Consider the following 13,498-nt stretch of genomic DNA (forward strand, 5'->3'; position numbering starts at 1 on the left):
GTACTCGGGCAGTTTAGCAATGTTAAGGGAGGGGAATAACCAAAGTGAATAAAGCCATTAATGTCAAAATTTCAAGTTTGCTGCTAATGATTGGAAAAATGCATATAAAGTAAAACACCACAAAAATGATATATGACAGGTGTGACAGACTCCAATGGACCAAATACTTATGGGAAAAAAAAAGAGCAGTATACCCACTTTTCAACCACATGACTGATACAGTGCAGATTTGCAGTAGCAAACCTTTATTCAAGAGGTGCTGGAAGTGAATCAAAACATATGCAACATAAAACAGTCCTTTGTGGTTCTGAACTGAAACAGCTTCCCAACAAAAATGTCCAGACCAAAATTTCCAAGAATAATTTTATTGTAAGGCAATCCCCTGAGTACCGGCAGTAGTCAATAGGGGCCCACCAACACAGGCTTTTAGGTGTTCAAAGGAGTTAAAAAAAGGCTTGTGAAATTTGTACCACATCTCTGCTTTCACCTCACTGAAATCCAGTTCAGAGAGTGTGCTGGGAACAACCTAGGATTGTAACAAACAAAAAAAATCCCCTGACTACAATTTTTATACAGCTTATACTTGAGCAACACAGTCCTTTGCTCAGACTCCATGGTACGGCGCTGTGGGCACGCTACAGTAAAGTCATGCGCTACCAAATTATCTAGAAGTGTGGGTTTGTCATCCCAACTCCCTGGCACTCAATTATATGAGTCTCATTGGTAGAGTTCTGATCTTCTGCCTTGGTGATGGTGAATTTGGCCTGAAAAAAAAACAACAAAACACTTAAATAACACCAAAGGGAGACAAAAATCCTTCCCATTTCAGCATAAGAAAAATGTCCCCCCCCCCGAAGGTTCAAATGAAACTTGCTTCTAGGCTTCACAAAGGTTGTGGTGCACTACACAGCAGCAAAGTCCGGAAATAGGGGGCACATATTCCTCTGGACAATGACAAGATGTGTCAGAAGGGGTCGTTTATGCTCAATACGATCAATGTGTCCACACCTGTGAACATGGACAGGAGGACATGGTGCACAGTGTCCATTGCCATAGTCTGTAGAGGTATCTTCTGTGTGAACAAAATCTCACTATGACACAATGCGCTTTTCAGTAATGACTCTGAAAAGACCGACCAAAGAATGCTTTCTCCACCCTAGGCCAAACAGAGCGCAAACCTTTTCCAAAAATTCAATGATTTAAAGGTACTTGGTTTAATACAGATGCTTAGTTTTCAGGGCCCACTAAGTGGAGATGAACAGCAGAAATGTTCACTCCTGTTCTTTAAACAAGAAAAGTAGATACTATCTGGATGCTAGTCTGTCTACCCCCTAATAAGACTCACTGTACTCCCCTCTCAAGACTCGGGTAAAGCTGTAATTTCAAGAATGAGCCCTGCACATGCATTAGAAAAACTGGTAGCATTAGACAGACAAATGCTGGGAAAAACACCATGGCAACCACACAGGACAGACAATTCAGGCACAAACAGGTATGCAATGTTTTGGAGCTGGTACAAACTCTGCTGGGAATCCCAGGTGAAAGTTTTGCTATGTGGTCAGGCTATACTGTAGTTTATTTTGGCCGCAGTTAGGAAACCTCTTGCCCACCTTAGTCAGCTGCTCGGCAACATGTATGGCAGTGCGTGTGTGCAGGGTAACAGGTCCAGTTCTAACCCTGGAGGTGCCATTTGCCAATGCCATGAAGACAATAAGCTGCCAGAGGAGACAAGACAAAATCAGTCATGGTTCTTCAAAGACAAATCCCCTTTAGAAACAAAAAGTTTGAGTTTGATCTGACAATGGTAACAAAAAAACAGGCCAGAGAAATTCAATACAGGGGTCTTTTTTTCTTCAGTTGTAATGAAGGGGAAAACTTCTCAGGTTTGATTCTATTAGTGAGATAATTCCTAAACAAAAACTGTTATTGGACCATTTAGAAGAATTTATGCTGGCAGACGGTCTTAGCACTGTGCCAAAATGTAAATTGGAATTTGAAACGTGGATTTTAAAATACCTACTTCCTAAAAGGGTGACAACAGAAGACTTAAGTCTTTTTACAGCAAAGGATACTGTAACAAATTGAATACTGAGTAAGAAGATGCAGGGAAAAACTGAACTTCTATGCTGCCCGCGAGCTAAGAGCAAGCACTGCCCTGTGGGCTCATCCTGGCACCACCTCCTGTCATGCTGTTCGTGTCTCGCGAGGTGAGAACAGGACCAGTTGGCCGACACCTGTCCTCACTCCTCACCTGGTCCTGCAGGAACTCGTCCACACAGCCATTGTGCCGGATGTTCCTCAGGAGCATCTCTGCTGCCTCAATCCCAACCTTGTCTGCATAAACACCTAGGCACAACACAGAGGGGAAAAAGAAGCAGTCAATTCCACTCCATGTTTCAAATGAAATCCAAATCCTTTCTTTCATTCGTGGAATGCACAGAGCTACAAGTTATAACAAAGCTGCCAACAACTGATAGGCTGCAGTGGGTGTTGTAGTAGCCCAGAGGCATGTTCCCTCAGAGTTGTGCACCTGCAGCCTGTCAGTTCAGCATACAGCACTAGAATGAAACCAATTATCCGAAGACAGGTGCTCATCTTTAGCAAGCAAAAATAACATAAGGGTTCATAAAAGAACATAAAAAGCTCATAAGGCTAGATTTGTCAAATTAAAGTCATTTGCCAGTTAATTGTTCAAAGGATCTCATCCAGATGTTTCCTGAAAGTAGCTGGTTTTTAGCTACAACATGGCTGAGTAACTTGTTCCACGTTCCCACAACCCTTCTGGGTAAAGAAGCACCTCCTGTTCTTCAGGATGGAAGGAATGACAAATCCATAAACCCCTTCCTCATACACCCCAACTGTACTGACAAACAAAAGCCTATTATCACAATAAAATGAGAAATTAAGAATTCACATGCAAACAAAGCTTACACAGGTGATAAAACATTCCTAAAAGTGCCTGAAGGCTAGATTTGAAAACACTCCAGCCTCTGCATCTCCTTCAATCACAGATATCAGCAGAAAACCCTCAAGCTCTCAGTCCTGACAATCTGTGAATTTCATGGATGACCTTACACACATTACTTTCATCATTACTAGGGACTTTCCAGAACCATCTTCTGCAAAATGACTGTACGCTGTGGAGAGGAGACAGAGCGTTGATAGCATAATTACCATGAAAAACTGCAAACGTTACACAGAACTGCTAGCACAACCATTTTGATTAAATCTGCACTTCAGATGCTCCTGGCCTGGGTCCTCCTCTTGCAGGAGCTACACTCTCGAGAGGGCCTGAATTTAGGCCAAGGGCATATGTATACAAAATTATTTTATTTTGCTATGGGTTTTGTTGAAAGATTTAAAAATCTGAACCGGGTGAAGTTTCATTCGAAAATCAAGCTCTTCCTTTTCTATTTTCCAAAAGGTATTATGTACCAGTTTGGTTTAATCAAGGAAGGAAGCAGGAAACCCTCGATTAAGAGAGAGGACTTACTTTTTCCTGCAGACAGGCATGTCCTGTAATGCCACAAAATGCTGACAGACCAAGATAAATGCACTTGTAAAAACATTTGAAATCAAACCAAACAACAGGAGGCTCAATCCTGGCTCCCAACCAAAAAAATATACACAAAGGCACCAACAAATGTGCCATAATGAAAAAGTCAAGACCTGGGTGGATGAAACACTCCAGCCTGCCAGCAGGTCACCATCACAACGGAGTTGTAGTACAACATACCAGAAATTGTACAGCCACACTACCCTCTAGAGGCCAACAAAGCCAAACGTCGAGTATTTCGGTTCAGCAGCCTGTCTCTGGGCTCAGCAAGGAAGACCTAAACATAGCCAAGTGTGGTAAAGTGTGAAATGGCAGAACTCACCTTTAACAGGACTGATTGAACTAGAAACCACACAGCTAAAGATTTCATCCAACAACAGCTTTACAACAGCTTTTAGATAAAGAATTTTTCCCTGGCTAATAGATCACTCAAAACTCCACCAACCATAGAATCCAGAGTCACCTCGTCTCTCAACATTTTCCACAGAAATGTGGCTCAACAGAGTGAGAAAAATCCCAGTAACTGTACTTACTGGTAGCCACACTACCCTCTAGAGGCCAACAAAGTGAAATGTGGATTATTATAAATTAAGGCCAATTGAGGCAGCAAGAATAAGCTCTGATTTTCCTGGTAATGCATCTTCTGTGCATTGTATATCTGATTTTCCCTATTCTGACTGAAAGTCAAGCTCTTCAGTCTTGACGGAAGCATTTTAGGTCATTTAGGTTCCCAAGAGTCTGAGACTTTCCAGGTTTTACCAGCAACTGGCTCTGTTGAGTGCCATGCAGGTTGAGCTATTCTGAGCAAATGGATGCTTGCAAAACTCCATTAGTGTTAAGGCAAGTATTTTCTGTTCCACAGGCTATTTTTTCTTAATTAGTTTTACTTGCACATTTCCTGGAAATCTGCTCAGAAAAGTCTGGAAATTTAAAAATATTTAGGACAACGCAATAGAAATGTAAAGGAAATGAGACTCATAACACACCTCTTTCCAGCTAGCAAAAGAAATGAGCCTGAAGTATGAGATGTAAAAACTGCAAAAAAAAGCATCAGGGATCTTACCTTTCTTCCCCAGAGCAGACCCCGCAAAAATGCAGCCAGTGGAGGATTCTGCAAAGATACTGCAGGGGGTGACAGCAGGAAACAAGGAGTTAGAACAAACTGAAAATCCAAACCACTGCTTAAAACAGGCCCGACATGAACTGTAAAATAACATAAACCATCTTGAAACCAGGTTTCGAGTTATTCCGAGTTGTAAGCAGAGCCATCAAGCTGGTGACGCCCCCACTCCCTCCCATCATACTATGATCTCTCCTCACTTTTTCCTGTACCCACAATGACTGTACTCCTATACCACTACATACACAACAACTGAATGTAAGCTGAAATTGTGCTTAAAACTGTGCGAGTTGTAATATTTATCATCACCATACTATTGTTGCACTGTTCTCTGAATTACTTTTGCACTGTTTTTGTCCTGTTGTATACTTTTGTTTGCGTATTTGCAGTTTTTGATTACAGTTATTGTTATTACACTCTTGTTATTGTGTTACTGTCTATTGTCTTGTCTTCTGTTCTATTTATATACTGTACCTGAGAGACTAATGAGAAACCTTTCACTATACTATGCACCCGTGTAAGTATAATGAGATATAAAGTTGAACTGAACTGAATTCTACAAATGTCCCACCTCACAATCTTTGATAATGCCTAACAAGACAAAATTCAGTTTCAACCATTAAGACCAAACCAGTGCCCTGGTTTTCAGAAGTGTTTTAAAATGCTCTGACAATCCCCACAACAATATATGGCATTTTAGCACGGAGAGCAATGTACCTCAACTCACTACTCTGCCAACTGCTCTGGATTAATCTGCACTTTTCCCCAAACTGCCATCCAAAGCTCAGACTCAACCACCTGCATTTTCAAGGAAAAGGCCAAAATTCTTTCATTCTATCCATAACCAGGAAAATGATTCTAAAAGTAAAAAAAAAATGTAAAGTGCCTGCACCAAGATACGTATGATACTGCTGGAGGTGGCTTTCTCACATCTCTGTACTGCATACAGGCAAACCAGGGGGTAAATCTACTGTACCCCTAAGGTATTCAGTCACCCTTTCCAAGATCTTTCTCCTCTGCCTTCTACACACTTTCCAGCTGCGAGAGTTTACTTGAGACACATCAGAAACCTGTGGAATTTAATCAGAAGGAGCTGGCCATTTTGTATGGAGCGAGGGATCTGGGGCAGGGCAAGTTCAATACGTGCAAAAGGGAAATGGCCACAATACTATCTAGCAACACAGAGCGACTCAGCTTACATGATGCCATTGCCGTTACCAAAGGCCTCCTCCTTCTTCTCCTGCATCGCCTGGATGTTGATGTACAGGTCTTTGATCTCTTTCCTGATTTGCCGAACAGCTGCAGTCGCCATGTCTTTTGCAAGCTAGGCAGAAGTCAGACAGAACAGTTAATTGACAATGCAGCAAAGGCAGCAATTTCTACCAGCTGTGGATACGTTTTAATTTCTTATACGCTGTGTGTGCTTTAAACTACATATCCAACACCCTAAAGTCTGCCAAGTCTAAAATACAGATTCCAAAAACAATTTAAAAACACAAAGGAGCAGGGTGTCATGTCTCACTTCAGTCCTCCCTTCAGCTCTAGACCAGGGGCAGCCAATCCACATCTCGCAAGGCCAGTACCTCCGCTGGATTTCATTCCAGCTATGCTCTTCAGACCTAAACCAGCTGGTTACTGGTTTAACTGCACCACATAACAGCTTCTCCCAGCTTTGCAGGTGCTGTTGCTTTAAAGAAACATGGATATCCTGAGGCCCTCCAGGACCCAGATTGGACACCCCTGCATCAGACTGATTTGCTCCTTGGATGTGCATCACCTTCTGCGTGCTAACCAGTAAAAAAAGAATAAATGTGCCGATCTCAATATCCTTAACCTGAATAAAGAACAAGCACGACGCGTTAGTTTTATCCAAAGTGTTTTACAATTGTACCCGTTTCCACAACTGGACATTTAACTGGAGCAATTTGAGTGAAGCACCTTCCTCCTGCATACAACAGCACCCTCCCCGGGGTATGAATCCATATCCTTCCACATAAAACCTTTCCCACCTCTCCACACAGCTGCCTTAACAAAGGTGTACAATAAAAGGGAAGACATTTCTTTACAAAGCTGGTAACTGTGTCATTATTGACACACGAAGCTTCACATTCAGCTTAAAAATAAAACAACCACAGTTCATAACTTCCTGGAAATGTTTGGGGTCAATGCCTTCTTAAATGTTGCTCGATCCTCCCTGATGGTACATCACAATGGATTAACATGGTTGTATTCACGCTAATTCAGGATTCCTGCTATTCCAAAACAGAAACTTCCAGAACATCCCCACATGCATCTTACCATTTGAGCCTGTTTTACACTATCTGTACATGTAGCACCCAATGTGCCTATTTTGACTGTTTTCAAGGAGATTCAGGTTAGAGCTGTCAGGGCTCTTCTGGCTGGCAGATCAAACCTGTAGCATGGTGGACCCCTACCTTGTGGGGAAGCACACCGGCAACAAAGGCTCTTCCATAGATCTTGGTGATGGTTCCTCTCTCTGTGAGGCTGGCAGGAGAAAGCTCTTTCACAGGGTTGGTTTTCACAATGACCTCTCCTCCACCCCTGGGATAGTAACCTCTGCAGATAAAAAAGGGGATGCAGTCAGATGGGTTTGCTGCTTAAAACAATTGTCTTATCACCTCCCTTCAAATTCAGCACTCTAGAGAGCTCACAGAAGGCTACAATTCCAACTACACACAATGTTTTTCATTTATCCAATTTCTAGACTGTCTGTCCCGACAACACAGGCATCTTTCAGACTGATGGGGCTTCATAGTACATTACTCCTCCTAACACTACTGCTCTTTCAGGATCCTGGATGTTTATAGACAAACAACACAAAAGCAGGAAAAAATGTTTCTTTTTACACATTTAACAAGCTAGAAACACAGCCGACTGTGCTAAAGTTAGATTATATACTGATGACTAAGATTCTTTCATAAAGTAAGCAACTCCCAAGCAAACAGGAAAATCCCATTTTCTCTTGAATGTGACCAATTTATTTTCCGAGTACAGCCAATTCACCTAGATTGTGAGTAAAAGCTACTGTATCTGGCCCAGAGGCCCAACATGTTCCGTTTTTCTTTGAGAAGACCAATTCTTTTCAAACTGCAGGACAGTGAAGGTATATGACTAGACCCCTATCCAGATTCTCTTCTAGCACTGAATTTTCTTAGTGTTTTGTTTTACTACACTCATAATTCTGTAGTGGTGTCAGCTGAAGGAACTCCTACCACAATGACCATCAGCCTGTAAATATTGCCTGTCTTAGACTGCAAGAGAACCCCAATAAAGCATGGTGTTCTGGAACCTTAACGATATTTTTACTACATTCAGAGTTCAGGAATTCTTCACTTCTTATATTTGTGACCCTACAGCTCTCGTATTTTTCACTGTACTTAACACGAAAGGTACAGTACAGCATTTTCACAAACATAGTTAAGTACATAACACTCACCTCATCTTTAATTCACAGTCAAATTTCACCCCAAATTTCTCCACCATGGGTCTGAACACCTAGAACACATTCATCTACAATCAATCAGTCATTTTCCCACAATGCCATTGGCTTGTTTCTTGCATAGTCATTTATGTAGATCTTGACTCGTAACACTGTGAAGGATAGTGAACACTGAGAAACACACTCACATTTCCCACCTACTAACGTTCAGATATGGACGACCCCCCCCCCCCAGCTGTGTGAGGTGATCTGGTGAATTAAATATTGTGGAACTCCAGACAACTGTTTATTGGAGCTTTGGAACTGAACCAAATTCATACCATGGGAAAACAAACATTACCATCACCACTGATCTTCTATGATCCATAATGGAAGACCCCCAAAAAAATCACGATTTCACAGACTGCATGAAAATTCTGACATTAGCCAAAAACCATAAAGCTAAGACTAAACTTATCTCATACAGACATACCTTAGGCATGAATTACAGTAAGCTTGGCATAATTAGGTGGGCTTGTCAAAGGAAGGTAAAAAGGATGACCAGCAGGCTGAACAAAGCAGTATTCATTAGGAACTTGCAGTAAACTGCTCTGTGCCTCCTGTAACATCAGCAACTGGATTCAGAAGAGAAAGGCTGAAATCAAACCTAACATGCAAGAGCAATTCTATGAAAAATCGATGCTCTTGTTTAAAAACTCTACTAGAATTGTAGATTCACAGATCTCCCAGACGTCCGAGCGCATAGAGTCTTGTGCTGTATCCTGCTTGAAAAATGGAGCAGGACAACCAAAAACTACACAGGGTGGAAACTGAAGGAGTGATTCTGTCACCAGTGTAACTAGGGATGTGAAGATCTACACAAAGCAACCAAATTTCACAGGCAAGAGACAAAACAGTTAATAAACCAACTGGCTATAGTGATTGATGAATCCAATGGAGACATCTGCCCTCTTAACATCCAAGTAGTATTTGTTAGATTTTCCCCACTGTCAATCCCAAATCTCGACATATGGGGAGGATCAGTAAAAACTGGCTTATCATTAAAGTTTTTTTTATTTATTCATCAAGACTGTTCAACTCACAAGATTCTAGTTTTCACTGAGTACACCCATTTGTTCTTTTGTTATTTAAGAATACCACGGTCTACTGTTGAACTGTTTTTGTCAAGTAACACAAATATACTGCAATAAAATGGTTCTCATTGAAATACCATGAAAATCACTGCACCCAACTGTGCAACTACTGTGGATTTCATAACCACTGAACTTTTTCTCAGGAGACTCGGAACCCTATCCATAGGATAGACTGTATGGCGACACAAGTATAATTCAACAAACAGTAATTAACAAGCCTAAGGGAAGTCAAAATGAGAAAAACCTTATGGGGCCCTTTTGATGGGGGTACAGTGGGTAGGTGCACTGGATATGCTCAGGAATGAATAGTCTTTGGACCTCACCATTGGCTCTCACCTCCCACACTGCTCTGACTCCTTGTCCAAATCTCAATATGGATTTCAAACACCTGAAGGAAGGCACTCTTTAGTGCTCACACTATCTGAACATGTCATTATGAAACGTGGCAGTGCACTAAGACTCCCAAGATCCAGTCTTCCGCATACCTTCATGGTGTAGTCGATCTGGGGGGCCATCTCGGCATTGGTGCCTCCCTTCAGGCAGAGCTCGGAGGGGGCGTCTGCAAACAGCACGCAGGGCAGGGACACCTGCAGCAGCAGCCCCACACTCCTGCAACAGACAACATGACAGGGCTGTCAGCTACTCCTCCCACGCCCTAGGAGTGGCACGGCCACAGACACCCGTCATCCCGGCTCGAATTCTGTGTGCTGTTTTCATGTCGACTGAACTAGAGCAGACAAAGTGAAGTCATACCTTGGCTGACGCAGCTTAAAACAAAAAAAAACAACAACAAACATCTGCTTTTTGTTGAAAGCAGGCACTAGTGTTTTAATAGGAATGGTATACACACATCACCAAATAATACAGGAAGAATAAAGAAAGAAAAGAGAGACCAACCGCACTACACATTTGCATTAAAGGGGCGATGTTTAATTAAATCTCAATCGTTTGGTTATTCCTGGGGAATTCTGAGGAAACAAGCAGTAATGTCAATGCGTGTTCACATTCAGATCTGGACTGGGAGCCATTTCTCCTTTCCAGCTTGGAAACAATTCACTGAACGTGTCCCAAACTAAGCCATCTAAGAAACAAGGTTACCCTTTAGTTGACTGTAAAAGAGCTGCAGGACACTGTACAAAGCCTAATTATAAATAAAGCTTTCCATGACACTGTTCATTGCCTCCATTTACTCCGAGCACACTACCCTTTTCACAGCGGAAAAAGATTCCATGATCATTTTGCATTTTTTTGGAATTTCGCAAGGTTTTTCAAAAAGCAGTATGGACTTGCCAGCAATTCTCTAAGATAGCTATGGCTGGGCTAAAATTCTGGCTTCTACAGAGCTCAAAAGAAGCACAAACACTGCCACTGATGTGATGAGTCTGCAGTAAAAAGCAGGTGCTGCTCGAATAGCAGTTTATTCTGAGGCTAAACAGGAGACCCTATTCCCCACAACGAGCTGTGGGTATCTGAACATGAAACTGCAGTACGGAGCTCAATCACTGTGAGCCACTGGACAAGAGAGAAGGACCTCCTCCTGTTAGAAATGAGGTTCAATTTCATTGTAAACCATTTAACAATTACAGTTGGTTGCAAAGACATGTCTAGCTCACTATACTTCAGTAAGTACTGTACTCCTGCCTATCAAGGCATCTTCTTCCCTAAAACACTTGACTCTCTGGCTTCTTACCCTGCTGTTTTGGTGTCGGCGACATGACTCCCTCCCTTGATCTTCCCTGAGCTCAGCATGACTTCTGTCGATCCAACATCTGCCCCCTCCAGGTGTCCACCACACAGGTCCCGCACCAGCTCCAGGCCGGACAGGTGCTGAGGCCTGGGGAGAGAAAAGGGGATTTCAAAAACCAAATAAAGAGGGCGAAACACTCACTGCCCAGCAGCCTTCCATACACACATTCTTCTCATTCTAAAACATGCTTCACGACTTTCATAAAAAAAACTGTATTCATTTAAAGATTTAAGTTCAGTATTGATTATTATCAGAAGCATTTCAATCTGGCTGGTAATTTTAATTTCTGCAGCGGAGAAGCGCAGCGGCCCGGCCGTGAAACACCCTGAAGAGCAGTCGGTTATCCTTTGTCTGGGACATCGGCCCTGGAAGCAGCACCACCCCGGCTGCACTTTGTGGCTCTCCTGCGTTTAAATCTGAAATTCGCTTTAAGGATGTTGAATGAAAAGTGAACTAAAAAGCTCGTTATACAGCCATCTCGCAAGTATTCTACTGTATTGCGTTTTTCTGAATTTCGGAATTTGTTGATTATATACATTTTAAAGGATTCCGGAAAAAAACAACGCAAGGCTACCACTTTATAGCAAGAAATTCGAAATGTTTTACTCGTTAAAAAACTGTAATGCTTAACAGCCGACTATGACTTGCTACTTTTTTTCTGTAATAGTTACCATGTGCGTGGTGTGCTGTAACAAAGGACGCTATGAAAAATTGATGAACATGGATGTTGCAGTGTGCAAAAACGATAAAAGAGAGTTTTATCGGCTTACAGGAACACATGTAAGGACAAAATACGACGCTAGAATTCTCAAGAAAAGTTATTTCCTGGGATTAATCAACGCTTTGATGAGATCCAAAACGGACGTCGCATTGATTCCAGGCTCAACTTTTATTAAAATATAACACAAAAAATAAAGTTATTTTAAAACTGAACGCAAGATTAATCTAAACTACATGTATTAAAGCATTAAATGAACGGCTCCGACTAATAGGATGCGCTACCTTAGCCCCGGTGTACTCCTGCCAGCTCGGATTTTACTAATTGTGAGAGATGCACCCTGGACGCAGCTCAGCGCCGCGGATACTCTCAGTATCTGTCCTCCCTGGCAGATGGAAAACAAACACATACACGGGATTAGCGTCAGACTTTAAAACTAGAACACAGCATCTGTGAAAAGTGATTCCTGTCACTTCCCGACGGGTACATACCCCCTCCATGATACTGCCGTCAATTGCAAACGTTGTTGCGGCCATGTTGGCGCTGCAGAAGCGATCAGTTCGCAGCGATTGGCGACCCCGATACCCACTCAGTAACTCCTGCTGCCCGGGGCAATCCGCAGCGCGCAGCCGGCGCGGCGGTAGCAGTGGCGATACCGGCGTTTGCCCGCTTGCCTGCCTTTTTCGGCAGCTGAGTATAAACAATAACGCCGCCGTCCTACCGGGAACACGCACAGTCACTGCCGCTATTAGGCGGGCCGACCTACGACTCCCCTTCTCTTTTCAAGAAAGATACCGCACAAGCTTTTGTTTTTAAAATCACGGCTTCATTTAACCGCAAGCCTTTTCACGTTACTTGCACGATTGTACTTAACTACAGAGCGTGGGAAGCTCACAGCACTGCGCCATAATCATTATCAGTACTCTCACCCCACTGGCTCGCCTAGCTGAATATTCGCTGCTCCCTCTCTGACGTCATACTCAACCAAGAACTTTTTCCTGGCCTTGCAGAGCAGCGGGGCAGGTGCAGAGAACGCTTTATGAAAACAGCTTGACAGCTTTCGGTTTTACTTCAGGGCGACAGAAATAATCGGGGGGCTACAGTGGTTTAAAACAAAAACAATACCGATGACGTAGCCGAACTGTCTTGAAAGAATACACAGTTCTGCAGCAGATCTGTGCAGATCTGCAAGAATCTGCGCAACAGGATCATTTCTGCATTCCCAACAACTGCGGGCAGCTGACCCGAGAGGGGTGTAGGCTCAGCTGCAGTGCAGGCTGCTTCTTTATATTTAGTGTTCCTCGTTTGCAGTTTTTATTTCACAACAACATGCCTTCTTTATCATTCATTACCTCCTCGCTACATCGTCATCCTCAAAACGTGTTCGTTGCGTCTGGTTATATGATGTATTTTTAAGCATTAGAACCATTACCGTTATTGTATTAATTCTATTAATTGTACTATTCTCGAGACGTCTCGTTCAGCAACCGGTGGAAAAACGGCTAGTTCAGATTAAATAAGACCGCTGTAAGGTGTTTGAATATCAATTCAGGTATTGAATATCAATCGAAGACTCGACCATGAAGACAAATGAGCGTTCAATGCAAGTCAGAGAGAAAGTTACTGAAAAGCACAGATCAGGAGAAGGTTCAGAAATATCAAAGTCTTTGAATATCCCTGTGAGCATAGTCTACTCAATCATCAAGAGCTGAAAGAGGCATCACACTACACAGATACTGCCTAGATCAGTGGTTCTTAACCTGG

General features: G+C 42.6%; 1 protein-coding gene across 1 annotated transcript; it reads right to left on the minus strand.

Moving 5' to 3' along the window:
- Positions 1–349: 349 nt before the first annotated feature.
- rtca (RNA 3'-terminal phosphate cyclase) lies at positions 350–12,704 on the minus strand. Its single transcript, XM_088927500.1, has 11 exons — positions 12,226–12,704; positions 12,019–12,119; positions 10,960–11,103; positions 9,755–9,878; positions 8,134–8,192; positions 7,112–7,253; positions 5,876–6,000; positions 4,620–4,678; positions 2,252–2,346; positions 1,611–1,715; positions 350–764 (listed from the first exon to the last, which is right to left on the minus strand). Exons 1-11 carry the CDS (start codon positions 12,268–12,270, stop codon positions 666–668), a joined length of 1,098 nt encoding a protein of 365 aa, XP_088783626.1. The 5' UTR covers positions 12,271–12,704; the 3' UTR covers positions 350–665.
- Between the last annotated feature and the right edge of the window lie 794 nt (positions 12,705–13,498).

This window comes from Atractosteus spatula, chromosome 11 (genome assembly GCF_055471065.1).
Source record: "Atractosteus spatula isolate fAtrSpa1 chromosome 11, fAtrSpa1.hap1, whole genome shotgun sequence".
Lineage (NCBI taxonomy): Eukaryota > Metazoa > Chordata > Actinopteri > Semionotiformes > Lepisosteidae > Atractosteus > Atractosteus spatula.